The 27041-nt window shown below is 40.4% G+C and overlaps 2 protein-coding genes and 1 long non-coding RNA gene across 9 annotated transcripts in view; 2 read left to right on the top strand and 1 right to left on the bottom strand.

Annotated features, from left to right (window-relative positions):
• The window catches only part of ZMYM4 (zinc finger MYM-type containing 4), a 145938-nt gene extending 138917 nt beyond the window's left edge, over positions 1 to 7021 (top strand). For all 5 annotated transcript variants that reach the window (XM_047872017.1, XM_047872021.1, XM_047872018.1 and 2 more), the window contains 3 exons: positions 513 to 761; positions 3504 to 3633; positions 4528 to 7021. In XM_047872017.1, the coding sequence (XP_047727973.1) occupies positions 513 to 761; positions 3504 to 3633; positions 4528 to 4735 (587 nt within the window). In that variant the 3' untranslated portion in view covers positions 4736 to 7021. The remainder of the gene's footprint in view (positions 1 to 512; positions 762 to 3503; positions 3634 to 4527) is intronic.
• A 2116-nt stretch (positions 7022 to 9137) lies between these two features.
• Positions 9138 to 24896, top strand: LOC125171870 (uncharacterized). The gene is made up of 3 exons (XR_007154457.1): positions 9138 to 9786; positions 22892 to 22963; positions 23066 to 24896. It is a non-coding gene; the product is annotated as an uncharacterized LOC125171870 (long non-coding RNA).
• Positions 24031 to 27041, bottom strand: part of KIAA0319L (KIAA0319 like) — a 95395-nt gene continuing 92384 nt past the window's right edge. For all 3 annotated transcript variants that reach the window (XM_047869062.1, XM_047869061.1, XM_047869063.1), the window contains exon 21: positions 24031 to 25287. In XM_047869062.1, the coding sequence (XP_047725018.1) occupies positions 25100 to 25287 (188 nt within the window). In that variant the 3' untranslated portion in view covers positions 24031 to 25099. The remainder of the gene's footprint in view (positions 25288 to 27041) is intronic.

The following is a 27041-nucleotide window of genomic DNA, read 5'->3' as shown; positions in this document are numbered from 1 at the left end:
TGCTGCCTGTTTTTGGATAGTCCATGAGCTAAAAATGGTCGGGACAAAATGTAAAGATAATAATAATTTGTGGTAAATGAAAATTATATAAAATTCATATTTGTATGTATAAATAAATTTAATTGGTATATAGCCACAGCTGTTTGTTTATGTGTTGTCTGCTGCCCCTTATTTTCAATAACAACAAAGTTGTTCAGAGCCTGAATGGCCCACAGTACTTAAAATATTTACATCTGGCTCTTTATAGAAAAAGTTTGCCAAACCCTGGTCTAAAATAACAATAGATTAAAACTGTTTCAGGGGGTTGCTCCCAGTGTCTGTCTGCCTCAGACAGACATCTTTTCTTTTTTTCTTTTGCGGTACCTTTTTTGGTTTTCCATATAAGGGAGCAGGGGAAAGATGGGAGCAATTGGTCATTTCCTTTATATCTTCCTATCTGAGAATTGGAGAAATTATTTAGTCCTGTTTAGCAGGAGCTTAGTACTGTTACTTCTGTCCTCCTTCTGGTGCAGGTTACATGTTTTCTCGCATTGAAGAAGAGCATTTGTGGGAATGCAAACAGCTGGGCGCTTACTCACCAATTGTCCTCTTGAACACCCTCCTTTTCTTCAATACCAAATACTTTCAACTCAAGAATGTTACTGAGCACTTGAAGCTTTCCTTTGCCCATGTGATGAGACGGACCAGGACTCTGAAGTACAGCACCAAGATGACATATCTGAGGTTCTTCCCACCTTTACAGAAGCAGGAGTCAGAACCAGGTGTGTGGGGGAGTTTGTGAGATTTCTGTTTGAAGCCCTGTTGGTATTCAAATAGACTTATCACAGAAGAGTAACTGTAAACTCTAGACACGGAAGAGTGTAACTTTAATTTTAAATTTAGATGCTTTTTTATTGTCAGGGTTAGGTTAAAGGCTTGCCACAAAATGAGAGGAATCACTTGCCTCCCTATACTTTTATTGGCTTTTAAACTAGAAATTCTGGGGGCGCCTGGGTGGCTTGGTCGGTTAAGCGTCCGACTTCAGCTCAGGTCATGATCTCACGGTCCGTGAGTTCGAGCCCCGTGTCGGGCTCTGTGCTGACGGCTCAGAGCCTGGAGCCTGTTTCAGATTCTGTGTCTCCCTCTCTCTCTGCTCCTCCCCTGTTCATGCTCTCTCTGTGTCTCAAAAATAAATAAACGTTAAAAAAAAATTAAAAAATAAATAAATAAACTAGAAATTCTGATTTAATTGGTCAAGATTAGAGCCCAAATAATTTGCATTTTTCCTTTTCTTTTTTTTAATTGTTGATTTTTGAGAGAGAGAGAGAGAGAGAGAGAGAGAGAGAGAGAGAGAATGTGCAAGTGGGGGAGGGGCAGAGAGAGAGAGAGGATCTGACGTAGGCTCTGCACTGACAGCAGAGAACCTGACACGGGGCTCAAACTTGTGAACCGTGAGATCATGACCTGAATCCAAGTTGTACGCATAACTGACTGAACCACCCAGGTGCCCCTCAAATAATTTGCATTTTACAACTTCCCAGGGAATTAAAATCTGCAGCTAAGGATCAGAATCACTGATTTAGAGGCAACAGAGTGGCCAGTTGCTAGGTAAAAGGAACCTGCCTAATTTTTAAATCTGTTTCTAAATCTTTTTTTTTTTTTTTTTTTTTTTTTTTTTAACCAGAGCACCACTTTTTAGTTCACATTAACTCTCTGTTTCTGCAGAACCTTAGAACCTGGCCTAGAGTATACAGATGGAGTTTGACTTAATAATTTTTTAACTTTACAATCCTGAGAAAGCAATATACATTCAGTAGAAACTATGCTTTGAATTTTGACTTTTGATATTTTCTCAAACTAGTGGAATACAGTATGATCCTCTCTTGTGGTGCTGACAGCAGCAGTCTGCAGCCCCCTGTCAGCCCCATGATCACGAGGGTAAACAACCCATGTGCTTACAGCCATTCTGCACCCATTCAGCCATTCTGCGTTTTCAGTTTTCAGTACCATATTTAATCATTTACATGAGATAGTCAGTACTTTATTATGAAATAGGCTTATTATATGTATTAGAAGATTTTGCCCAACTGTAGACTGTATAAGTGTTCTGAGCATGTTTAAGCTATGATGTTCAGTAGGTTACATGTATTAAATGCATTTTCAATTTAGGATGGCTGTATCAGGTTGTAACACCATCGTGGTCAAGGAAGATCTGTATTGCTTTTGTACACAGTAGAATAATACCAGCAGTGACAATTTTCGTAGAAGGTTTATCTTACATTCCAAAAAAGCCTATTAAGTAATAGTTTGTTTTTAACATTAAAAAAATTAATGTATTATGGAACTAGAAATTAAATGTATCAATTTTGACCAAAATTGTAAGTTCTAAAATTCCCAAAATCAAGTTGTTGCTTCCTTGGGATAAGAGTGAAATACATATTTTGAATGTGAGCATTTAAAATCACTGAAACTAAAATCTATAAAGAATAATTGTGATGTTCATGTTTGTGTTAACTTTTTTGTCATTTGCCCTTTCTCTTTAGAAAATATAACTCTATTCTTATATCTATGTCCTATCTCCTTCATTTTGTTCATATATAACCCATTTTGTGCTCTTAATAAATATTGTGGGAGGGAGAGGCATTCAGGTTACATTTCCGCTTTCTGTTGAGGTGCTTGACAAGATTGGTAGTAAGTTTAGCTTCTTCTCTGAATGAGCAACTCTTTATATTTAGGTATCCTCTAAATAGAAGACTGGGGTGAATTTTAAGTAATAACTAATACAGGAAGCTGGGGAAAGTTCTTTGCCAGCTATTCAGAGCAGCTGTAAGAAAAGAAGAAGAAAACCTTTTTCCTCAGGTTCACAGCAGATCCACCACCCACTGCTATTCTCTTGAAGCCTGAATGGAGAAGGTGGGAAAGAAAAAGCCTTACTTTCCATGTTTTCACCCTGGTTTCTTTTTGATAACCGTTAGCCTCCACAAAATTCTGTTGGTGAAAAAGGATTTGCTCCTTTCTTACCAAATGGCCAACTTTACTGAGAATTTCTTTTCCCAGCAAAGATCCCATTTCTCATAAAACTGACAAATAAAAGAAACTTGAAAAACCGTTTTCTACAGTGAAAATATTTTCAGATAACTAGGTGACAACTTATACCTTGATCTCTTCTATCTGAACCCTTTTTGTTCCTGCTTTACCTTGCTATGGCTTAAGATATACGTGATAAAATTTCGTAACAAAGTCAGGCTCAAAAGTAAGACCTAACTCTCTAGTACCATGCATTTGGCTCACTTTGTAAGCAGGGGAACATAAATTTTATAGAACAGGGACTTTGTTTTGTTCAGTGCTATTACCTAGTACTTACGTTACTCTACAGCACCTGCATAGGTCATGCTTGTTGAATGACTAAGTGAAAGGGAGGAGAAAGGGAGTGACAGTTCTGACTGGAGACAAAGCTCAGTGGATGTCTTGAGCATGGGAGTAAAGATTTTTCTGATCTTTTGATAATTATTTCCCATCTCAAGATAAACTGGCTATTGGCAAGAGGAAACGAAATGAAGATGACGAGGTCCCAGTGGGTGTGGAGATGGCAGAGAATACTGACAATCCACTAAGATGCCCAGTCCGACTTTATGAGTTTTACCTGTCAAAATGGTAAGCAGTCTTCCTCTGGACTAGATCCAGCACACTTCAAACAGTAGTTAGCATGGTTCCGATTTCAGATGCTTGAATATCAGAAATGTAGCCAGCTTATGACTGTAGATAAGGATGTCCTTTTAATTTCCTTTTTTTCCCTATTCTCATATCTGCCTGATTTTGGACCCCAAAACACATTGCTTTATCTTGATTTTTTTTTCCTGAAAAGCTCTTCAAAATCAAGAATCACAGCTGTAGTTTGATCTTTACAACTGTTGCTCAGCCTTTATGTGATAATGAAACTGTTGTGATTTTACTGTTTATATAGAAAAATTTAGAGGAGAAGTTGTACTCCTAAACCTATAAATGGAAAAACAATTTATTTTTAAGGAATTTATATGTTTGAGGTCTTTTTCTTTCAGAAACTTTAAGACTTTAGAGTTATAAGATCCACACAAAAGCACTTTTTTCTCAAAGAAATACAGTGGCTTGGGTTTGCCCCATGGTAATGTGTATTGAGTGCTCTTGGGGGTCATTCCAGGATACTGGGCACTGAGGATATGTGGTTCTCAGCCATAGTGTTACATGTGAGTTGAATTTTTTGTTACTCCTAATAATGTTTTAAATCTTTCAATTTGTGAACGATTTACACTTTGTCTTCGGTTAACATTACACTCACCTCCAGTGAGCGTAGGAGAAAAAAATGTGCAGTTACCGGTTGCACCTGGGGGGAAGATGCCTGTAAACTGATTTATCTCAGTGGGTACATTGCTTATCTAGGACATTAGTCACAGTAGGGAAAAAGGTGAGAGTCACTATATTAAAGAGTAGTTACGTATTTCCTATACTTTCTGATCCTCAATTTTCTTAGTTTCTTTCTTTCTTTCTTTCTTTTTTATCCCCTGTGGATAGTTCTGAAAGTGTGAAGCAGAGGAATGACGTGTTTTACCTGCAACCTGAGCGCTCCTGTGTTCCGAACAGCCCCATGTGGTACTCCACATTCCCAATAGACCCTGGGACCCTGGACACCATGTTAACACGTATTCTCATGGTGAGGGAGGTACACGAAGAACTTGCCAAAGCCAAATCAGAAGACTCTGATGTTGAGTTATCAGATTAAAGTGGACGTGGGGTTCCTATTTTCATACACGTGGGTATGCACCAAACTGTGAATGCATCCAGCTTTGGAAAACGATGTACAAGTACAAGTCCTCTTGACTTGATTACAAGATAATGGAAAACAGATGACTCGTGAACCACAGTGTGGATGTACAAATGAAAATTGAAGGAAAGAATATGAACCAAGAAATGTTGTTCTTTGGCAGTGATATAGTTCTTAGACATCTTCAGAATGACTAACCAATTTCTCTGAGTGGTGCATAATCTTATTTTGTTTGGGAATAACAAATTGTGGAATATTTTTAAGGAAAACTGTTGTATAAAACTCTACCATAGTAACCTTAGACCTTAGAGAGGTAGCTTTGGAGTAAGACCTTGGCTGCAGTAGGCTACTTAGGCAAGCCCTATGTGCACGTCAGGGGAGAAGTCAGTGCAGAGCTAAGAGTGACATCAGATGAGGACCGTGGGACCCAGACTTGAAGACCCAATAAAAATACTCAACTTTTTTTTTAAAAGGTAGAGAGTGAAGTGGTCTTGATTTTGATTTTCACTGCCAAGCCAATTCTGTGAAGGATAGAAGCCTCTGGTGCTTTTGCCATAGGCCCCTCACATCAGGGAAAAAGGCCTTCACTGCTGTTCACAGAGTAATATGTCCCTTTCACTTTCTGGGTCTAGCCTTCTCAGCTGTGGGTCTGGCTGTGGGTAAATTGAGGTAAAGGGGCTGATACTCCACAAACTGATTATGCACACAGAAAATCTGTGGAGCCCATTAGACCCCAAGTGTCTTGAAATGTTTGTAGAAAACCCACTAAAATGCCCACTTCTCTGGGTGTCAGCCTTTATTGCTGCTGTCTCATAGCATGAGCTGTGGTACACAGAAATGGGGGTTCTCCTTTTGTTTTCATTTTATCCCCAAATGGCAGCTTTTCTCCCATTGTTTTATCTTCCTATTTCCCAAATCTTCTTATTTGTCTTTTGCACCAGTTTCTGGAGGCCCTTGTCATTTCAAAAAGAAAAGTCTCTCTCACTCTGGCAAACCTGTGGATGATTCCACAAGGACACAGTATTACTTAGTTATCAGAATTATGGTAGAAAAGGTCCTAGTACGTTCCTATAAAGCATTTGGAAGATGACCTTGTTGTCCTAAGAAACTTGAAAATAGGGATTCTGGGGTCAGGATACAAAGACATGGACTGTCTTGCATATCCACAGCAGGGCTTCTAGCATTATTCCAAACTCTAGCTGTTTTACTAGTTCTATGAGGACTGCAAGTCATAGGTGTGTTTGGCATATCAGTCCATCTCCCTCATTTCCATTCGCAGTTTCTTCCCCCCCAAATTTTGACTCAAAGCTTTTCTGATGTTGGCCAGTCACAGAATTTCTTTAGCTGAGGTTAATTTGACCCTGTAATAGAAATGAGAAGAGTCCAAAAACCCTCTTAGTAATTTTAACCTTGGAAAACTTTTCAATCTGTCCCATTTTTTTAGATGGGCGTAGCAGGTGTTTTGGTTTTTTAAAATAAATGGAAGTCATTTAAGTAAAATAAAAATTTTAAAGTAGGCCTTTTGGCGTTGTGTACTTGATGGTTCTGTCCCTCTGCCTGTAACAAATTTCATTTTGGTTACCAGGAACTGTGTGAAAGAAGTAAATCTGCCCCAATTCTGTATGATTAATTCCATCTGTGTTTGTCATTTCTGACTGGAAAACTTCTTACTTCCAGATCTTGTTTGATATGGAGGAAAAACAACTGGATTGTCTGATAAGTCTGCCAATAAACTATCCAGAAACATCAGGTGTAATAGCCCCCACTATACAAATTTTATGGTTTGTATAAACACTAACATTTCCCCTTCTGTAGTTGTATCAAGAACAAATATTGTTGGCATAGTAGATACATTGTTATAAAACACCAGAGAGAAAAAGAAATCTGTATCTTTTAACTGAGAACAGCCAATACCCAGGTAAATGACTGTATCAGGACTTCAATTGCATGTTAGTCCGCAGAGTTGTCCAGATCCTAAATTCGTAAAAGAAAATTTTGATTAATTATTGGTCATTCTTCATAAGCGTAGCTGTTGATATGTGTGTCAGACTATTTGCTTTTTAAAATTTTATTAAAATTATGTAAAATTGCATTTTTATTTCCAGGGGAGAAAACATCAAACAAACGAGAGAAACATCTAAATTATCCTTTCCGTTCTTTTTTGTTTTTTAACCACTTTGGGTTTTCCCCTTGCAGAAACCACAGAAATATTCCCTTAGAATAAAATAGTATATTTGTATTTGATGGGTGAGTTATTCCTTTTCTTTGTCTTGAACGAATTTTAAATATTTTTTTCTGTTTAGCCTTATTGGTATGAGCCAACAGATGGTATATTACAAAGAAAGAGCAGTTTTCAGGAAATAAATTATTTGGTGTTTACTTAAGTCCAGTAAACAGACTGTTTCATTGCAAAGTCTTTTCACTTGTTGTCTTTTTCCATCAAAAGACTTGTGCCTGTTTTTAGTTAACTATATGCAAAGCCTTGATAGCCAGTAATCCCAAATTTCACATATATATTTCATTTCAGGCAAACTTTTTTGAGATTTACAAAGCTTGCTTGCATCACTTTACCTTGAGTGATTTTGAACTTGAGAGACTGGAATAAAGAATATGTACTCATTCTTAAGTGTGTGTGTGTATATATATATATACATATATATATATATATATGTATATATATATATGTATATATATATATATTTATCTTGGAAATGTCAGACTAACTTGCATTTTCCTTAGATTCTTGCTCCGCCTTGGTATTATACAAACACCTTCAAATTCCATACGGACTGTTTCTATCTGCTGCCTTTTGGCATCCCTAATTTTATAAAACAGGAGTTTTCCAAAAAGTCTACAGTAAAATGAATTTCTGTATATTAATCCCAGTTTTCTACTAGAAATTAGAATTTAATTTTACATGTAGATAAAAAGGTTCCCTATGGTACTGAGTTGAAATTTTAGGGAAGAATTAAGCACTGATTCCCCCAGTTCTTCCTATGTGTTACCACTGTTGAAAAAAATAATCACTGGGGCGCCTGGGTGGCGCAGTCGGTTAAGCATCCGACTTCAGCCAGGTCACGATCTCGCGTTCCGTGAGTTCGAGCCCCGCGTCGGGCTGTGGGCTGATGGCTCAGAGCCTGGAACCTGTTTCCGATTCTGTGTCTCCCTCTCTCTCTGCCCCTCCCCTGTTCATGCTCTGTCTCTCTCTGTCCCAAAAATAAATAAACGTTGAAAAAAAAAATTTTTTTTTAAATAAAAAAAAAAAAAAAAAGAAAAAAATAATCACTGAGAGGCATTGTTAACAGAGTAGGAAGAGCTGAGGCTTTGGAGCCTAGTCTTTTCACTTACTGGTTGTATAGCTTTAAGTAAATTACTTTTGTGTGCCTCAGTTTACTTATAAAGTGGGAATAATAATAACTCTTTTATAAGTTTGGCTCATGGTAGGCTTTCAGATGTTATGGATTTCTTATTATAACATGCAGATTGCTAGGCATGTATAGCAAGATTTAAAATTGATGTTAATCCCCTTCCTGCAGCCTGAATTTTCACTATTTCGGTGCTTCAGGTTCTGCAAAACAGAATTCCCTATATGATTTGAGTCAAATATTTGTTATAACTAAATACTATGTACAGTCATAAGTTCTTCACTCATGTGCCTATATGCATACGAATAGTAATCAACATCACAAAAATCCATTGATATACTTAATACATTGCAAAGAAGATATATGTGGTATACCTTCTTTCAATTAGAGAAACTCCTAATGAAATTTCGTTTACTTGATAATGGTTATATAGCATCACTTGGGAGCAAGACAGCTTTACAGTATGCGTCTCCCCACTTCTTCCTTCAGTAACAGAAACCCTGTTCCCTCACATTTTATCTAGGCAGTAGTTTCATTGGTAAGAGACAGTATTTTCCAGGCTACCTTGCAACTGGAACATGGGACTGAGTTTTGACCAGTGGGATAGAAACAGTAGTTTACAACTAGCAGGCCACATCCTTAAAAGGAAAGGGCTTGCCTTCGTCTTGTAATTGCCTCTTTTCCACGGGCCAGAATGTGTGTGTGCTCGTGGCAAACTTGTTTCATCTATGTGGGAAAGGGCAGAATATCAAAAGCACATTAAACTTCATAAGGCAGAGCCACGTATCTCCTGAACTGCCTGCTAGCTCAGTCCTTCACATAAGAAAGAAACCTTTTGGGTCACCTGGGTGGCTCAGTCAGTTAAGCCTTAGATTCTTGGTTTCGGCTCAGGTCATGATCTCACTGTTGGTGAGGTTGAGCCCTGTGTCAGGCTCTGCGCTGACGTCACAGAGCCTGCTTGGGATTTTCTCTCTCCCTCTCTCTGCCCCTCCCCCACTTACATGCACACTTTCTCAAAATAAAAAAACATTTAAAAAGAAATAAGATACCTTCCATCTTATTCAGTCATTGTTATTTGGTCTCTAGTAAAGTTTGGTTACCAAACTGGTATCCTAACTAAGACTTACTATGCCCAGTATCCTGTTACTGCTTAACATAGAACTAGAAATTCTGATTTAGACTATAAGGAAAGAAAAAGAGAATATCAGTATTGGGAAGAGAAATAAAACTCATTTTTACTTTATCTTATTTATATTTATAAGGTTATCTCTACATCCAAAACGAGGCTTGAACTCATGACCCTGAGATCGAGAGTTGGATGCTTCACCAACTGAGCCAGCTAGGGCATCCCTGAAACTCATTATTTTTAAGTCGTATTTTCAGAGGTTCAAGTGCATGTGTGTATTACAAAAAACACTAGAGCAGCAGCCAGTTAGATAATGTAATTAAAAGGAAAAGATACTATTCACAGTAGCAGTGAAAGCTGTAAAGTATTTAGTAATTAAGTAATATGCAAATATCCTGTGTTTGTTTTAGTAGGTGGTGTTGGTAAACTGGCTTTTTACATGGAGAAAAACAGGATACCTAACTCGGATCATGTCCAAAGATGGTCTCTCAATGGACTAAAGGTCTTAAATGTGAAAGGTAATATTATAAAATTAATAGAAATATGGAGAATAATGTGATCTGGGGGACAGAAAGAGCTTCTTAAATAAACTCCAAAGCAGAAACTATATGGAGAAAACTTAGATATTCATTCTATATCAAAATTAAAGATGTTTGTCAATAAAAGATGACAAATAACAGGCTTAGGGAAGATACAGGTTTTCCCTCTATCTGAAAGTAAGTGTTCCTATGAAACCTTTAGTAAACCAAAATGGTGTAGAATGGAGAAGCAATTACCATTAATTTGTAATGGAAAAGTTTTTAATACTCCCAGACCCCAAAATAACCTCTCTTAGGTTGTCCTGACATTTCAGGGCACATCTTGCTAACAGATACAGAAAATAAATCAAGATAAAGTACCGATGCTCACAGACACATCCAAAGCTATGGAGACTTAGATGGTTGATGCTGAGCCACTGAGTGTGCTCCTGGGAAAGGAGCTTGGCAGGCCACTCTCATTCCTTGGGATGCGCACTGCCTCTGTAAGGGCTAGCTGTAAAATAAACTCAACACTGTTTTCGCATTGTGCCTTTTTTTGTAAGAGTGCGAATCCTCTTCTGATATCTTTCGGTTAGCAAAAACACGTGCTAATGTAAGTCTTTTGTAAAAATAAAGTGGCCTAACAAACCTTCAAAAAGCAGGAATCCGTATACACAAAACTACCCAATGATATATATTTAGAATATACCCCAGAGTGCTGAATTGTAAAGAAATCTGAACAAAGAATAACAAATACTTCATAGAAGAAAAACCTAAAGGGTAACAAGTATATGAAGAAATGTTCAGACTCATTAGTAATCATGGAGTTTCTCTTCAGACCTATCAATTCATGTCCTTGAGACTGGACAAATTGGAAAAATGGATAATGTCAAGTGTACTGTTGTTGGGATTTAAAAACCCTTACATATTGCAAGAATAAATGAACTGTACAGTTGACCCTTGAATGATGCAGGGATTAGGGCAATTATCTCTGCACAGTTGAAAATCCAAGTTGGAAATCCAAGTATAAGTTTTAACTCTCCAGAAACTTCACTACTAGTAGCCTACTGTTGATATAAAAAGCCTTACTGTTAATATAAAAAGTTGATTAAACACATATTTTGCATGTTTTATGTATTATATGCTGTGTTACAATAAAGTAAGGTAGAAAAAAGAAAATGTTATTAAGAGAATCATGAGGAAGAGAAAATACATTTACAGCCCTGTACTACCAAAAATTCCATGTATATGTGGACCTGTGTAGTTCAAACCCATGTTTTTTTGAGGGTCAACTGTATATCCATTCTGGAAAGCAATCTTAAACATCAAGTTAAGAAGGTTTTGATAGCTTTTACTAAAAAATCTCCCCTCCATCCATTAAATAAAAGATTGTTATCAAATGCATTTTTTGTGTCTGTATAATCATATAATTTGTATCCTTAGTGAAATACATTGATGGATTTTTCTGATATCAAACCATCCTTGCATTCCTTAATGAAATCTTAATTGTTCATGTATTTTATATATATACTATTGGATTAGATATATAACCCTTACCAAGGACATTCCTTTTTATTCCTAGTTTGCCATGAATTTTTCTTTCAATTATAAAGAAGTGTTGAACTTGTCAAATGCTTTTTTTTGACATTTATTGTAATAGTCATTTTTTTTGCCTTTATTAATGTTATGAAACACATCGATTTTCTTATGATCAGTGGTTTTGCATTCCCTGGATAAACCCTTATTAGTTTAAAAATATGTACATACCTTTGGGTTTGGGTAACTAGTATTTTATTTTTGTATTGGTACTCACGGTGAAATACTTTTTTTTCTTGAATTGTCAACTGACTTTGGAATCACCATTAGACTAGACTCAAAAAGAGTGAGCAAGTTTTATTCCTTTTCCATTGTGTGGAATGTATAGAAAATTTCTGTTATTGAAAGTATACTCAAACTGTAAAAATTACTATTCTTACTAATTTTTTTATCCCTCAAAGGGGAGGTCTTTGCCATTTTAATTCACTTAATGATCACTGTTCTATTCAAATTTTTGATGTCAATTTGGATTTTTATATCTTATGTTTTCTCTGCAGTTTTCTAGTTCTCTGTAATTTTCATAAGTTTCATCTATATGTTCAGCTTTATTAACATGGTTTGTAATTTTTCCCTTCTTCCATTCTGTATTTGCTAAGGGTCTTTTCAAAGAACCTTTTTTTTTTTTTTTTTTGTCAGACTTGTCTTTTCTACTTATTTCTGGTTTTATTACTATTTTTATTACCATTCTTTTTGTTTATTTCATTCTTTAAATTGTTGAATGATTGCTTCCTTCATTATTAATCATTCTTATTGCTAAAAATGATTTCATGAAAATGATTTCAAATCAATTTTTCCTTCTTAGTTTTTTAGTGGTGTTCCCACCTTCAGACAAGATTTTATCATTAGTCTGTTTGTAGGTGTTTTCTCATTTCTGTTTTTAACCCAAGCGTTATCCACCCTCCCTTTCCTTGCCTGAAATTTTGTCAGTTTTCAGGCTGTTTTTGAAAAGGTACTCTAATATCCATTTTTCTTGATTAATTTCTCTTTCTTATCAGTATATAATCCCTAACCCTTCTTTTTTGTGTTGAATTCTGTCACCATAAATATTGATCCCCTACCTTTCCTTTAGTTAATGTTTGCTTGGTAGTATTTTCCCATCATTTTTGCCCCATGTTGTTAGATATTTTATAAAGAATTTATAGTCGTCTTTTTTACTCTCTTGTTTATATCAGTATAGACTCATGGATTCCTATTTTATTCATTAGGTTATAATCTGATGCTCTCTTTATTTGTTTTAAAATAGATTTAACCGGTGGAAGCCTCTTCTGGCTGGCTCCCATGTCCTTCTGATATGTCCCCATCATTTTTTCAGCATTTACTTAGTCAAAACAAGATGTTCCAAGATGATTGTGTACTTCCCTGCCATAATCTTGGAATCAGTAGTGGAACCTAATGCCTTAGCACTTGGTGCTCATTGCTACTAAGGAAAATTTTCTTTTCCTATGAATCAGTCAATCCATAAACAAATACATATAACTATGTACAACTATTCATCTACCTCTTTAGCCTGTGAGTTCTTACCAGTTCTTCCAATTTCAAGTCAAAACATTGGGGTTCTTTCTAGCCTTTTCCCTTTAAATATTCATAAATCCTTTTACAGAACAGTGAAAAATCTGGTTCCCATTATTCTCAGTATATGTACTTAATTTCTGAATCACTTATTTGTACAATGTAATCAGTCTCCTTACCATTCCAGCCAGTCACCACCTCATTTGCTCTGCAGTAGGGCTGCTTCACGGTGGCACCCCTCACCATTGTACCTGGGCTCCAGGCACACCAATTACTCCATGCGTTTACTTTCTCAAATGCTAATGTGTCTGCAGGGGGAGCAGGTGAATATGGCAAAGAGGGGTGGGAGTCTGTCTTCAGTTAAGTTTAAAATGTTTATATTCATTTTAACTACTGCTTTTAGAACTTATTTTTGATGTTGCTTTTCCTTTCATCATGGTAAGTGTACTCTTGAATCCTCATCCCATATTTCACTCATCCCCCACCAACCTCACCTCTGATAACCATCAGTTTGTTCTCTATAGTCGAGAGTCTGTTTCTTGATTTGTCTCTTTATTTCCTTTGCTTGTTTGTTTCTTAAGTTCCACATATCAGATCATATGATATTTGTCTTTCTTTGACTTATTTTGCTTAGCATTATACTCTCTGCATCTATCCATGTTGTTGCCAGTGGCAAGATTTTATTCCTTTTTATGGCTGAATAATATTCTATTCTTCTATTAGTGGACACTTGGGCTGCTTCTGTAGTTTGGCTATTGTAAATACTGTAATAAGCATAGGAGTATGTGCATCCCTTGGAATTAGTGCTTTTGTATTTTTTAGATAAATACCCAGTAGTGCTATCACGGGATTGTAGGGTAGTTGTATTTTTAATTTGAGGAACCTCCATACTGTTTTCCACACTGGCTGCCCAGTTTGCATTCCTACCAACAGTGCAGTGCACGAGGGTTCCTTTTTCTCTACATCCAACACTTGTTGTTTCTTGTGTTTTTTATTTTAACCATTCTAACAGGTGTGAGGTGATACATTATTATACTTTTGATTTGCATTTCTCTGATGAATGGTATTGAGCATCTTTTCAGGTGTCTGTTGGCCACCTGTATGTCTTTTTTTGAGAAATGTCTGTTCGTGTCTTCTGCCCAGTTTTTAATTGGATTATTTGTGTTTGGGGTGGTGTTGTGTCAATTGTTTATAGATTTTGGATACTAACCCTTTATTGCATACCTCATTTGCAAATGTCTTCTCCCACTTAGTAGGTTACCTTTTAGTTTTGTTTACTTCACTGTGCACAAACTTTTTATGTAATCCTAATAGTTAATTTTTGTTTTTATTTCCCTTGCCTCAGGAGACCTATATCTAGAAAAATGTTGCTACAGACAGTGTCAGAGAAATTACTACCTGTGCTCTGTTCAAGGATTTTTATGGTTTCAGATCTCACATTTAGGTCTTTGATCCATTTTTGGGTATTTTTGTGTATGATAAAAGTGGTCCAGTTTCATTCTTTTGCATGTTTCTGTCTAGTTTTCTTAACACCATTTGTTGAAGAGACTGTCTTTCTCATTGAATATTCATTCTTCATTTGTCGAGGATGAATTCACTATATAATTGTGGGTTCATTTCTGGGGTTTCTACTCAGTCGATATGTGTGTTTATTTTTAATCAGTACAATACTGTTTTAATTAGTACCACTTTGTAATATAACTTGAAATCTGGAATTGTGATACCGACAGTTTTGTCTTTCTTTTTCTTTTCAACATTGCTTTGGCTATTCGAGATATCATGGTTCCATACAAATTTTAGTACTGTTTCTTCTAGTTCTGTGAAAAATGCTGTTGGTATTTTTGATATGGATCACATTAAATCTGTAGATAGCTTTGGGTAGTGTAGAAATTTTAACAATATTTGTTCTTCCATTCCATGAACATGGAATTTCTTTCCATTTCTTTGCGTCGTCTTAAATTTCTTTCATCAGTATTTTATAGTTTTCAGAGTACAGGCCTTTCCCTTCTTTGGTTAAGTTTATTCTAAGATACTATATTGTTTCTGGTGCAGTTGAAAATGGGATGGTTTTGGGGCACCTGGGTGGCTCAGTCAGTTATGCCTCTGACTTCGACTCAGGTCATGATCATCATGGCTTGTGAGTTCGAGCCCCCACATCAGACCCTGTGCTGACAGCTCGGAGCCTGGAGCCTACTTCGGAATCTGTCTCTGTCTCTCTGCCCCTCCTCTGCTCACACACTGTCTTTCTCTCAAATATAAATAAACAATAAAGAAGATTTTTTTTAAATGGGATAGCTTTTTTAATTTCTCCTTTTGCTGCTTCATGATTAGTTTTTTGGTGGAGTCTTTAGGTTTTTCTATATGTAGTATCTTGTCATCTGCAAATATAGTTTTACTTCTTCCTTACCAATTTAGATGCCTTTTATTTTTTTATGTTGTTGAATTGCTATGGCTGGGACAGCCATTACTGTTTAATAAAAGTGGACATCTTTCTCTTGTTCCTGACCTTAGGAGAAAACCTCTCAGTATTTCACCATTGAGTATATAATGTTGGCTGTGTGTTTTTCATACAAAGGCTTTTATTATGTTGAAGTATGTTCCCTCTAGACATACTTTGCAGAGGTTGTTTTAATCATGAATGGATGTTGTACTTTGTTGAATGCTTTTTCTGCAGGTGTTGAAATCAGAGTTTTTACCCTCTCTCTTATTGATAAAGTTATGTTGATTGATTTGCAAATATTGAAACACCCTTGCATTCTGGGAATAAATCCCACCGGATTGTGGTGTGTTTTGTTTTTCATGTGTTATTGGATTCAGTTTGCTAATATTTTGTTGAGGAGTTTTGCATTTATATTCATGAGATAGTTTGGCCTATAGTTCTCTTTTTGTGGTGTCTTCATCTGCTTTTGGTATCAGGGTGATACTGGCCTCAAAGAATGAATTTGTTTTCTTTCCTCTTCTATTTTTTTGGAATAATTTGAGAAGAATAGGTATTAACTCTTCTTTATGTGTTTGGTAGAATTTGCCTCTGAAGCCATATGGTCCTGGACTTTTGTTTCGGGGAGTGTTTTGATTACCGATTCAGTTTTGCTGCTGGTAATTGATCTATTCAAAATTTCTGTTTCCTCCTGCTGTTCAGTTTTGGTTGGTTATATGTTTCTAGGAATTTATCCATTTCTTCTAAGTTGATTTTCTGTTTGGATGTTGTGTCCATCAATGTAGTTTGGTGGTAAAGTCCCCTACTATTATTGCTATCAATTATTTCCTTTATGTTTGTTATTAACTCTTTCATGTATGTGGGTTCTCCCATGTTGGGTACGTAAATATTTACAATTATTATATCCTCTTGTTGGATTGTCTCCTTTATTGTTATATAGTGTCCTTGTTTGTCTCTTGTTACAGTCTTTGTTTGTTTATTTTGAGAGAAAGAAAACACACAGGAGGAGCAGAGAAAGAGGGAGCGAGAATCCCAGGCAGGCTCCACACTGTCAGCAGAGTCCAGTATGGAAATCAACTCACAAACCATGAGGTCATGACCTGAGCTGAAATCAAGAGTCTAACCTACTGAACCACCCAGGTGCTCCACAGTCTTTGTTTTAAAGTCTGTTTTGTCCAATATAAATACTGCTACTTCAGCTTTCTTTTGACATCCATTTGTATGATAAATATTTCTCCCGTCTTCTCACTTTCAATCTGTAGATGTCTTTCAGTTGGAAATGAGTGTCTTGTAGGCAGCATATACATGGGTCTTGTTTCTTGATCCACTGTTACCCTGTGTCTTTTAAAAATTTTTTTTTAATGTTCATTTATTTTTAAGGGAGAGAGAGAAACAACAAGCAGGGAAGGGGCAGAGACAGATGGAGACACACAGAATTCAAAGCAGGCTCCAAGCTCTGAGCTGTCAGCACAGAGCCTGATGCAGGGCTTGAACTCATGAGCCATGAGATCATGACCTGAGCCGAAGTCGGTCGCTCAACTAACGGAGCCACCCAGGCACCCCTATCCTGTGTCTTTTGATTGAAGCATTTAGTCCATTTATAATCAGTAATTATTGATATGTACTTATTGCCATTTTGTCACTTGTTTTGTGGTTGTTTCTAGAGATTTTTTCTGAACCTTCTCTTTCTGTCTTGGTTTGTTGGCTTTCTTTAATGATACATTTGGTTTCTTTCTCTTGATTCTTTGCATATCTATTACTGATTTTTTTATTTGTGGTTACCATTAGGTTTGTATAAAACATCTTCTGCGTAAAACAATCTGTATTAAGTTGATGGTCACTTAGGTTTGAACCTAGTCTTTATTCCTCTCCTCCCCGTTTTTTATGTATATGTTGCTATATTTTACATCTCTTTATGAATCCCTTGAGTGATTTTTATAGAAATACTTGTTTTTACTGTTTTTCTGATTTTTTTTTTACTTTTCATACTGTCCCTCAGGGTATTTCCTTTGCACTCAGAGTCCCCTTTAGTTTTTGTCTGAGAAACTCTTTCTCTCTCCTTCTATTTTGAATGATAACCTTGCTGGATAGAGTATTATTGGCTGCAGATTATTCCCTTTCAGAACTTTGAATATGTTATAACACTCCCTTCTGGCCTGCAAAGTTTTTTCTGAAAGATCTGCTGAGTGTCTTCTGTGGTTTCCCTTGTATGTAACTGCCTTCTTTTGCTACTTTGAAAATTTCTTTAGAACTTTTTTTTTTCTATTTTTAATTACTATGTTTCTTGGTGTGGACCTCCTTAGGTTGAATTTGGTGGGGGGATCTCTGTGCCTTCTGGATCTGGATGTTTCCTTCCTCAGATTAGGGATGTTTTCAGCTATTACTTTTTCTTTTTCTTTTTTTTTTTTTTTTTTTTTTCAACGTTTATTTATTATTGGGATAGAGATAGACAGAGCATGAACGGGGGAGGGGCAGAGACAGAGGGAGACACAGAATAGGAAACAGGCTCCAGGCTCTGAGCCATCAGCCCAGAGCCTGACGCGGGGCTCGAACTCACAGAGTGCGAGATCGTGACCTGGCTGAAGTCGGACGCTTAACCGACTGCGCCACCCAGGCGCCCCAACTATTACATTTTCAAATAAATTTTCTGCCCCCTTTTCTCTGTCTTCTTCTCAGATCCCTATAATGTGAATGTTACTACACTTGATGGTATCACTGAATTCCCTTAGGCTGTTTTCAATTTGCATAATTTTATTTCCTTTGCTCAGCTTGGTTACTTTCCATTACTCTGTTTTCCAGGTTGTTAATTCATTCCTCTGCTTCATCTATCCTGCTATTTATTCCATCAAGTGTATTTTAAGTTTCATTTATTGTGTTCTTGATCTCTGCATGGTTCTTTTTTTTTTTCTACGTTTATTTTTGGAGAGACACAGCATGAGCAGGGGAGGGGCAGAGAGGGAGGGAGACACAGATTCCGAAGCAGGCTCCAGGCTCTGAGCTGTCAGCACAGAGCCCGATGCGGGGCTCGAACCCACAGACCGTGAGATCATGACCTGAACTAAAGTCAGATGGTTAACCGACTGAGCCACCCAGGTGCCCCCTGCATGGTTCTTTTTTATCTCTGTGTTAAGGGTTTCATTGATGTCATTCACTCTTGTTAAATGAGTATCTTTATGATCATTACTTTAAATTCTCCATCAGGCATATTACTTACATCCATTTTGCTTAGGTCTCTTGCTGTGGTTTGGTCCTGTTCTATCATTTGGGGCATATTTTTCTGTCTCCACATTTTATCTAACTTTCTGTGTCTGTTTCTGTTAGGAAAGTCAGCTACTTCTCTTCCTTTTAACAAGAATAGCCTTATGAAGAAGAGGTCCTTCAGTGCCCTGCAGTGCCGTGTCCCCTGTTCCCCAGGGCCTGGCACTTCAAGGAGTGTCTTCTGTGTGTGTTGTATCTTCTCTGTGGTTTTGTCTTAGCCTCTTCTTTCTTCAGTCCAGCTGTCTGCAGAGGCTTTCTTTGCCTATTGTGGGCAGTGTTTGGTCCCCAGTAGAGATGGAACACATTTTAACAGTGTGTGTAGTAGTCTGCTTGGGAAGTGAGACCTGACCTTCCCCCTGCCTCAGCTGCCACCTCCAGAACTGAGGTCCCGCAAAACATGAGTCAAGAGATGTGTTGGCAGGGTTTACACTGACCTTTTGGGGTGCGGCCCACAACTCCACGACTTAAGGCGGATGAGTGGGAAGGATGAGTCCACAGAAGTGAGGAGGGGTGGAGGGTGTTGGTGCAGGCGATTTAGGTAACAAGTGTCAGAGCCAGAACCCTGCTGTTTGGGTTTTTTATACTTGGGGGTGGAGTAGGGAAATGGTACCTGTCAACTCCTTTGTTCCTAGAGCCATCTTCCTGGTTGTCCGTCTTTCCAGGTCATGCTCTAGGATGAGCAAATTATTCATCTCTCAGCTGCCCCTGGTGCTTTTCAAACTACCGATTCCTTGCTGTATCTGCACTGGCTGTGTGGTTTCTTGGGGATGGGGGTTAGGGGGGTGAATTCTGCTTCCTAATGCCCTCCAGGTTCTCCTAGAGCAGAGCCTGCAGAATTTAAAAATTCCAGGCTTTAAATCCAGCTGGTTTGTGAGTTGTTACTCACAAAATTCTGCCCCTCTTGCTTTCAAAGGCAGGTATTACGAGGTATACATCTTCCCTGTTCATGGGCTCCCAGGTGTGAAAGTCTGTTTTTTGCCCTTCTCCACACCACCGGCTCCATTCCCACCGTGGACCACATCTTGACCCTTCCTACCTTCTTCGGGTGTGGTCTCTTCTCTACCTTTAGTGGAATTTGTTCTGCCAATCTGCAGATCGTTTTCTGGGTTATTTATGTTGATGTATTATGTATCTGTGAGACAAGGTAAGCTTAGAGTCCTCCTACTCTGTCATCTTCCCAGCCAAGCTAGTTCTGCTATTATTTCAGTTTCTACTTACTGTATTTTTTCCCTCTTGCTTTTCATTGAGTAGCAATGAAAATTTTTCTTCTACCTGCTTAAAAGTAATAATACATGCCACGGGCACCTGGCTGGCTTTGTTGAGGGAGCATGCGACTCTTGATGTCGGATTGTGAGTTCAAGCCCCATGTGTTGGGTGTGGAGGTTACTAAAAAATAAAAAGTGGTAATACATTCCAGTTTTTTTTCGATTTTACTCAATAGTAATCGTTTGTTTGCCCCAGTTGGTTTAACTGCCATCTAAGTCTTCCTGATAAGACATTATACTCTTATGTTCTTGGTCTTCCTAACCATACCATGTTGGTATTCTTTGGAATTTTGGTTTTGTATTGTTGATATACTTCATTTTGTTTTCCATTGGCCCTAGCTGTTTCAGATTACAAACTTTGCCAGAATATTTTATTTGCTCGCCACTACTTCCTATATCTCTTCTCATGTCTAAATTTATTTTTTGTATTTGACCACTTCCAAGAATATTTTTTAAATGGATCTTTTGTGGGGCGCCTGGGTGGCGCAGTCGGTTGAGCGTCCGACTTCAGCCAGGTCACGATCTCGTGGTCCGTGAGTTCGAGCCCCGCGTCAGGCTCTGGGCTGATGGCTCGGAGCCTGGAGCCTGTTTCAGATTCTGTGTCTCCCTCTCTCTCTGCCCCTCCCCCGTTCATGCTCTGCCTCTCTCTGTCCCAAAAATAAATAAACGTTGAAAAAAAAAATTTAAATGGATCTTTTGTGAAAATAATTTTGAAGGTTTATATTCCTGAGAATTTTTGTAAAGTAAACTCTACCCCCAACGTGGGGCTCAGCCTCAACAACCCCAAGATCAAGAGTCACATGCTCCACCAACTGAGTGAGCCATGTGCTCCGAGAATATTTTTTTTTCTTTAAATGTTTATTTTTGAGAGAGAGCGAGCCCATGAGCAGGGGAGGGGCAGAGAAGGAGGGAGACACAGAATCCGAAGCAGGCTCCAGGCTCTGAACTGTCCGCACAGAGCCCGACGTGGGACTTGAACTCACAAACCGCGAGACCATGACCTGAGCTGAAGCCAGACGCTTAACCAACTGAGCCACCCAAGTGTCCCAGCCGAGAATATTTTTTATTACATTCTCAAATGAGTTTTTCTTGATATAAATTTTGAGCTCAAAGTTCTTTTTCTTCAGCATTTTGGAAATGTGATTCTTTGTCTCTCACATAAGGATACTGTTAAGAAACCTGATGTCAGTCTGATTCTTCTCCCTTTGTAATCGATCTATTTCTCTTCTGGGAGCTTTCAGAATTTTTGCTTTTCTTAGATGGTGTTTAAAACCATCTCTCGCTGTCTTGCTACAGTGTTTCTGGTTTCAGTACGTTTCCCCTACTTATCCATGAGTTCTTTGATCTTTCTTTAATTCTGGTCTTACTACATCAAATATTTCCTTTTCTACCTCTTCCCTTTCCTTCTAGGACTCCCAGTTACTCACATGTCGGCACTTCTGTTCTGCCCCTGGACTTTTTCCTTTCCTGCTTTCTGGTGGTAAAGATCCTCAGGATGCTGATTTGTTTTGACCTGTATCTGTCACTCTATCCCATTCATTATATTTTTCATCCTGGGTATTTCCCTGTACTTCCTGTTCCTGTTTCACACTGCTAATGTTTCCCTGTACATTTATTTTGCTTTATTTTTAGTTCTCGACTAATGTGTGTATTTAGTTTGCTGTCTTTGGGGCTGAGGGTTGTACACCCCAGGCAGCATCTGGTTATTTTGGCCAATGAGCTCATGTTTCTAAAGAGCACCAGCTCCTGTCTAGTAACATTTATTGATGAAAGGCCAAGGCCAGGCTCTATGCTGTCCATCCCAGTGAGATTAAGAAAGGGAAGGTAATAACTTCCAGACACCTCAAAGGCTCTATTAACTGCTTTACCAGTAGTTGCTTCAGATCCTTAGGAAGCAGCAGCAACTTCCTAGTTGTCATCTTCCAGTCTTGGGACATTGGAGAGGGAAGGGTTTTTTAATTTCAAGAGCAGCCCAGCCAAGCCCTTTTCATCTCAGCAGAGCTTACAGCCCTGCCCTGACAGTGTCCTGCTGACACCAGTGAATTGACTGATTATTCCATGTGTAACAAAGGGTAGACTTCTCACTTATGGCCTACCTCCCAGTTTATGATGACCTTCAGTCTCCTAGGCATACTTACAGGATTTGGGGGTGGTTCCTCAGATTTATGCCATCTCCTAAGGTGTATTATTTTGGGGGGGGAGAGGAGCCAGTAGCCTATGCCACTTTATCATCTTAATAAGGACCAAAGCCCCTACTATATCTTTACTGTTTTCTTTTTCAGTGTTTCAATGTTGTATTTTACGTGTCTCTCTTACAGTTTTACAAATATATCCAATCTGTTAACTTCAGTTTGGAAGTGGTGGTGGTGGTGGTGACGGCAGTGGCGGTTTTAATGTCTAATCTGACAACTTTTGCCCATTAAGTGGTCACATTTTTAAAAAACTGCTTTCTCCCCCTTCATTCCTGTACGGTTTCACTGATTGAAGTATTTTTTTCTTCCCTTGTCTGGTGCAGATGTTACATATGCCAGTTACTAATTGTTAATGGTGTCCTCAATATTTATAACATGAATACTTGACTTGAATCCAGGACCTTAGCTTACTGGAAGGACCTTAGCTTACTTTAATTTCAATCATTATTTGACCCCCCCCACCCCCACCCCAATCTTATTTTGTTCATATTTTAACTCCTTCTCTTTATTCTCCTAAGTAATACCTCTGGGAGCTTAGTAGGCCATGTTTCCCTGGAGTGTCAGCGCAGTTCAGCAGTGACAAGATCTGCCATCTTTTCCCTTGTTCAGCTGACATTTTCCTTTGAGAAGCCACATCTCCCACATCTCTAGGATGGATCACCCTTTTAGACTGTGCTCACTACAGGCACGCTCTGAAGTGCGTATCAGCCACTGTGCTAAGGAGTAGAGACAAGACGATGAGTAAGGGGACACTGGTGCTTTGGTAATGCTGAATATTTCCTGTACTCAACTGGAAATATGCCTAACAGGACAGCAGCATTGGTTTCTGGGTTTTGTCCTTTTTTCAGTGGGAAGAGTAGGGGATGAAAAATTGATCATCTCGGAGATAAAAGCATATCCTTCAGTGAGCTGTGGCTGAGGTAAGATGTAGAAATGAGCCCCACACCCCAAAACAGGACAAGTCCAGAAGGCCAGTAAGTGATCAAGTCCTGGTCTCCTGCCCACCTTCTCCTCCTGTGTAGCCTGACCTGCAGCCCTGAGGAAACCTGTATCCCTGGCCTGAAGCGATTCAAGCTTTTGCTTCTGTGATTACCTCCAACCTTCAGGATGGGACAGCTGCCGCTCCTCTTCAACGTTGCACTAGATACGCACTTCCAGACCAGTGGTGCTCACAGTGTGCCCCGGATCTGCAGCGTAGTGTCTCCTGGGAACTTAGTAGAAAGGTACATCCTCCTGTGCCAGACCTCCATCAGAAAGTCCACAGTCGATCCCCCACAGTCTGGCATCAGGCCTCCCAGGCTTTTGATCCAGCCCACAGACTTCTGCGAGGCCCGAGTTCTAATTCTGTCATTTATTGTATGTGGACCGAGTTATTTCTTGCTGTGCCTCAGTTTCTGTATCTGTGAAAACAGAGCCAATTCTCATGCCCAGGGGGGTTTTATGCGCAGGGCCTTGGGTAGAGTATGAGCTCCATTGTCCTCTCCCCTCCCCTTCCTGGGAGAGAGACTGTACACCAGCCCTCCTCCTACCCTATGTGCTGTGCAAGCTGCTCCATGAACACTGCACTGTGTTCTGGGGCATGAGGCCACCTCTATTGCTTTGAAAATCCAAAAGGGAAGCACAGGGGCCCAGAAATCTAAAGTCCACACCCTGGGTGTTAGGACACTCTGAATTCCCTGCTTGGTTCAGAGGGTGGGGTGAAGGTGGAGGAATGAATCATTTTTGTGTTAACAGAAGGTTGGAGAAGAGGACAGAAAACCCCCTCCCTGAAAGCCAGTGGGGAGCAGCTGACCAGCAGAGGCCGGGAGCCTGCACCAGTGGCCAGGCAGCAGCTGAGGCAGAATCTCAGCACCATCAGCCACACACACTGATGCCAAGGCCCACAACTTCCTTACTGGAGGCTATCGCATCCCAGGGATGCATGGTGGCTGGACCCATGGTACAGGTCAGCAGTGTAGCACAAAGCAGCACACCCAGCAGGCACACATACAATTAAATAGCATGTTTAATCATCTCACAACAGACAGTAGTGCAGTAGTGTAAACTAAGTTTCTTTTCAAAAAGTCACTCCCCCAAAGCTCCCATTCCCCAACACCCAGGATGACCATGGCTGAGGAACCAGTGACAGGGCCAGAGGGATTCAGGAAGTCTCTGCTCCAAGGAGCTAAAAGTCTGTCCAGGTAGCCTCACAAGTAGCCAAGAGCCCTATGAGGAGTTGATGTGTGCACATTCTGACACACACACACACACACATACATACATGCAAGGGACACACAAGACAGACACAGAAGAGACCGCCATGGGGCAGTCGCACACATGCGCTCATGCCATCACATTCCAGTCAGCGTCTGACTGTCTCCTGCGGGCAGGGCATGGGGGCCTGAGCCCTGAAGCAGCAGGTCAGGATGAAGGAAAGGGTCTGTGGCCAGCCCAGCTGTCTGACAGATGGCCCTGCAGCCAGAGGGGCCCCTCCATTCCGGAAACAGCCAGTCCTCCCCTAATCTCAGGCTGGACACGGGCATCAGTGGTGAGGACAGGGGGTTCCACTTTCTCTGGACCTAGCGAAAAGATAACGGCTGTGTCCCAAAGAAGAGAACAAAGAATGTGCCCACAGGCAGGCTCTCGGAGCAGGAGGCTGGTGGTGCTTGTTCTACAGCCAGGACTTGCTGTGCGGGTGCCGTGGGAGCAGCAACACTGCCAACAGGGAACTGGAGAGGCAGCTGGGAGCTGGCTGGACGGCCCTTGGAGCAGAGGAGGGGTTTGCGAAAAGGAGGCCCTGAGGTGAGGACATTTGGGCGGGGGGGGGGGGGGGGGGGGGGTGGTGGCTACCAGAAGGGTTTTAAAGAGGAAACCTCTTCATTCACAGCTTCATTCAGGGTTCCCGGAGAGAGTCTCTGGATTCAGGTGCCAGCAGCTCTGGTTGAGGGTATTAGGGTGGAATGACCAGCAGACGCTGGGAGAACAGCTGCCCACGGACATGGGAGGTATGAGAACCAGCCTGGCAATGCTCTGGACTCGCACTGCCCACCCCTACCCTGAGGAAACAGACCAAGTAGCTACAAGATCTCCTCTCGTGGGCTCCTGGCCTTAAGTGGGGTCTGCCCGTTGGGCACGGAGCCATTCTGACCATGCAGGAGTTTGCCCTTCTCTCGGTCTGGCCACGTGAAGATGGCATCATCACTGTCCAGCTCCGACTCAGAGCGCATCAGGCTGCTGCTCAGCATTGGGCCTTTCTGTTTGATGCCTGCGAGAGAGAGGAGAATCCAGGCTCAGGAGCACAAAACCTTCCTCGGCCTCAGCCACACCCTGTACCCTTCTCCCAGCTTGAAGAGGAACAGAGGGACAGGGGAAATAACAGAACTGGGTTGCAATGTGGATTCCTTGTCTCCAGTATGTATTAGCTTTGGTTAACAGTACCACCTGATGACCCATTCTCCTCTTGTTGAAATGTGCAATGTTTTATCACCTCCCTTTATGAACAGGATGGAGCTCCCACAGGAGGCAGGAAAGCACGACAAATGAGAACTCAGCTCTAGAGGACAAACTTTTCACCATACCCCGGCTCAGCATGGATGGTAAAGGGCTTGCCCGAGTTCCCGACATCGAGTGAGTACGCAACCTCGCTCCCCACAGATGCTTGCTCTGGTTCCACTGCGTGGGTGCTAGAAGCAGAGAGCATGACTGGAGTACCAGGGACTCCCAGAGACAGTCCCAGGCCATCAGCGCATCAGAACACACAAACAAGGACCCATAAGAAGCACCTAAGTTCAGAAAGGATGCCTGAGATTCTGCAAGCCATTGCAGTCACCTTCACTACCTATCCCTGTGGCTGCAGAAACCACACCGAAAAAACAAAAAGCCACAGGATGAGGCGTGGGAAGTGCCAACAGAAAACCCCACGTGGTAGTGTTCTGGGCCCTACACCACCCACCCTGGAGCTGACCTACCTCCTTTTTGAAAAAGGTGACCAGACAGGTGAGGTATGTTTGAAACCCCATATCCAATAGTCACTCTCCCTTCCCCCTGGTCCCACCCAGATCCCCCAAAACACTGAAGTAATGTCCTGAGATGCTTCTCAGCCATTCTGCCCCTTCTTGGCCAGGAAAGCTGATACCAGTGTCCCAGGCTTCTCCAGTGTGGCGGGAACAGTGGGCCACCATAAGAACGAAACCCAGGGGAGGCTCAACCCCTTCCCCTCTGTGCCTGTGAAGCCTTCCCTCCCATGCCCACATGAAGCTTCCCTTCTTCCCCAAAGCCCTCCTTCCTCCACAGCTACAGAGGACAGGAGCGGGAGGGGGAGACATGCACCCAGCACCACACCAGACAGCACTCACCCAGGGCCTTCCCACACTCACTCCTGCTCTGCCTGGAGAACTGAGCGATCTCACCCACTAAACAGTACAAGCTGGGCCTGGACAGGAGCTTCTGCAGCCACACTCCTCAGAACAGCCACAACTGGAAAGAATTCAACTGCCTGTCAACAGTACACCTGCCAGATGTATTAATACAGTGGAAATTACACAGCAGGAAATGGACAAACTACTGCTCTGCCTGACAGCACATCGGGAAGTCATAAGTGTAATGGTGAATGGAAAGGGCCAAATACAGTGATTCTCTTTATATAAACTAAAATATTAGAAGTACGTTGGCAGGAGGAAGAGGATGACGGGAAAGAAAGGGAGCTGATTATATGGGCACGTTCACTTGCAGGAAACCCATCCAGCTGTCCGTTGGGCTGAACCACAAAAAACTACCATTTTTATGGGTTCAAAAAAGTCACACACTATTAATTTCGTATGGTTCAATCTAATATGCTTCAAAAGAAAGCTTTGGAAAATCAATAGAATAGCAAAAACAAACCCAAAACCACAGTCGCTGAACGGAAAGCAGGTCTCCTGAGGCTTGACTTGGGAGCTCACCCAGGCGGGTGCACCGGCTCCCCAGGCAGCCCTCATCAGAGCTCAGCCTGGTTCCCAGCAAACAGGGTCTCTGTCAGCG

The sequence above is a fragment of the Prionailurus viverrinus genome, chromosome C1 (genome assembly GCF_022837055.1).
Source record: "Prionailurus viverrinus isolate Anna chromosome C1, UM_Priviv_1.0, whole genome shotgun sequence".
In the NCBI taxonomy this organism is placed as follows: Eukaryota; Metazoa; Chordata; class Mammalia; order Carnivora; family Felidae; genus Prionailurus; species Prionailurus viverrinus.
Note: the sequence above shows the minus strand (reverse complement) of the source record. Positions and strands in the feature narration are given on the sequence as shown.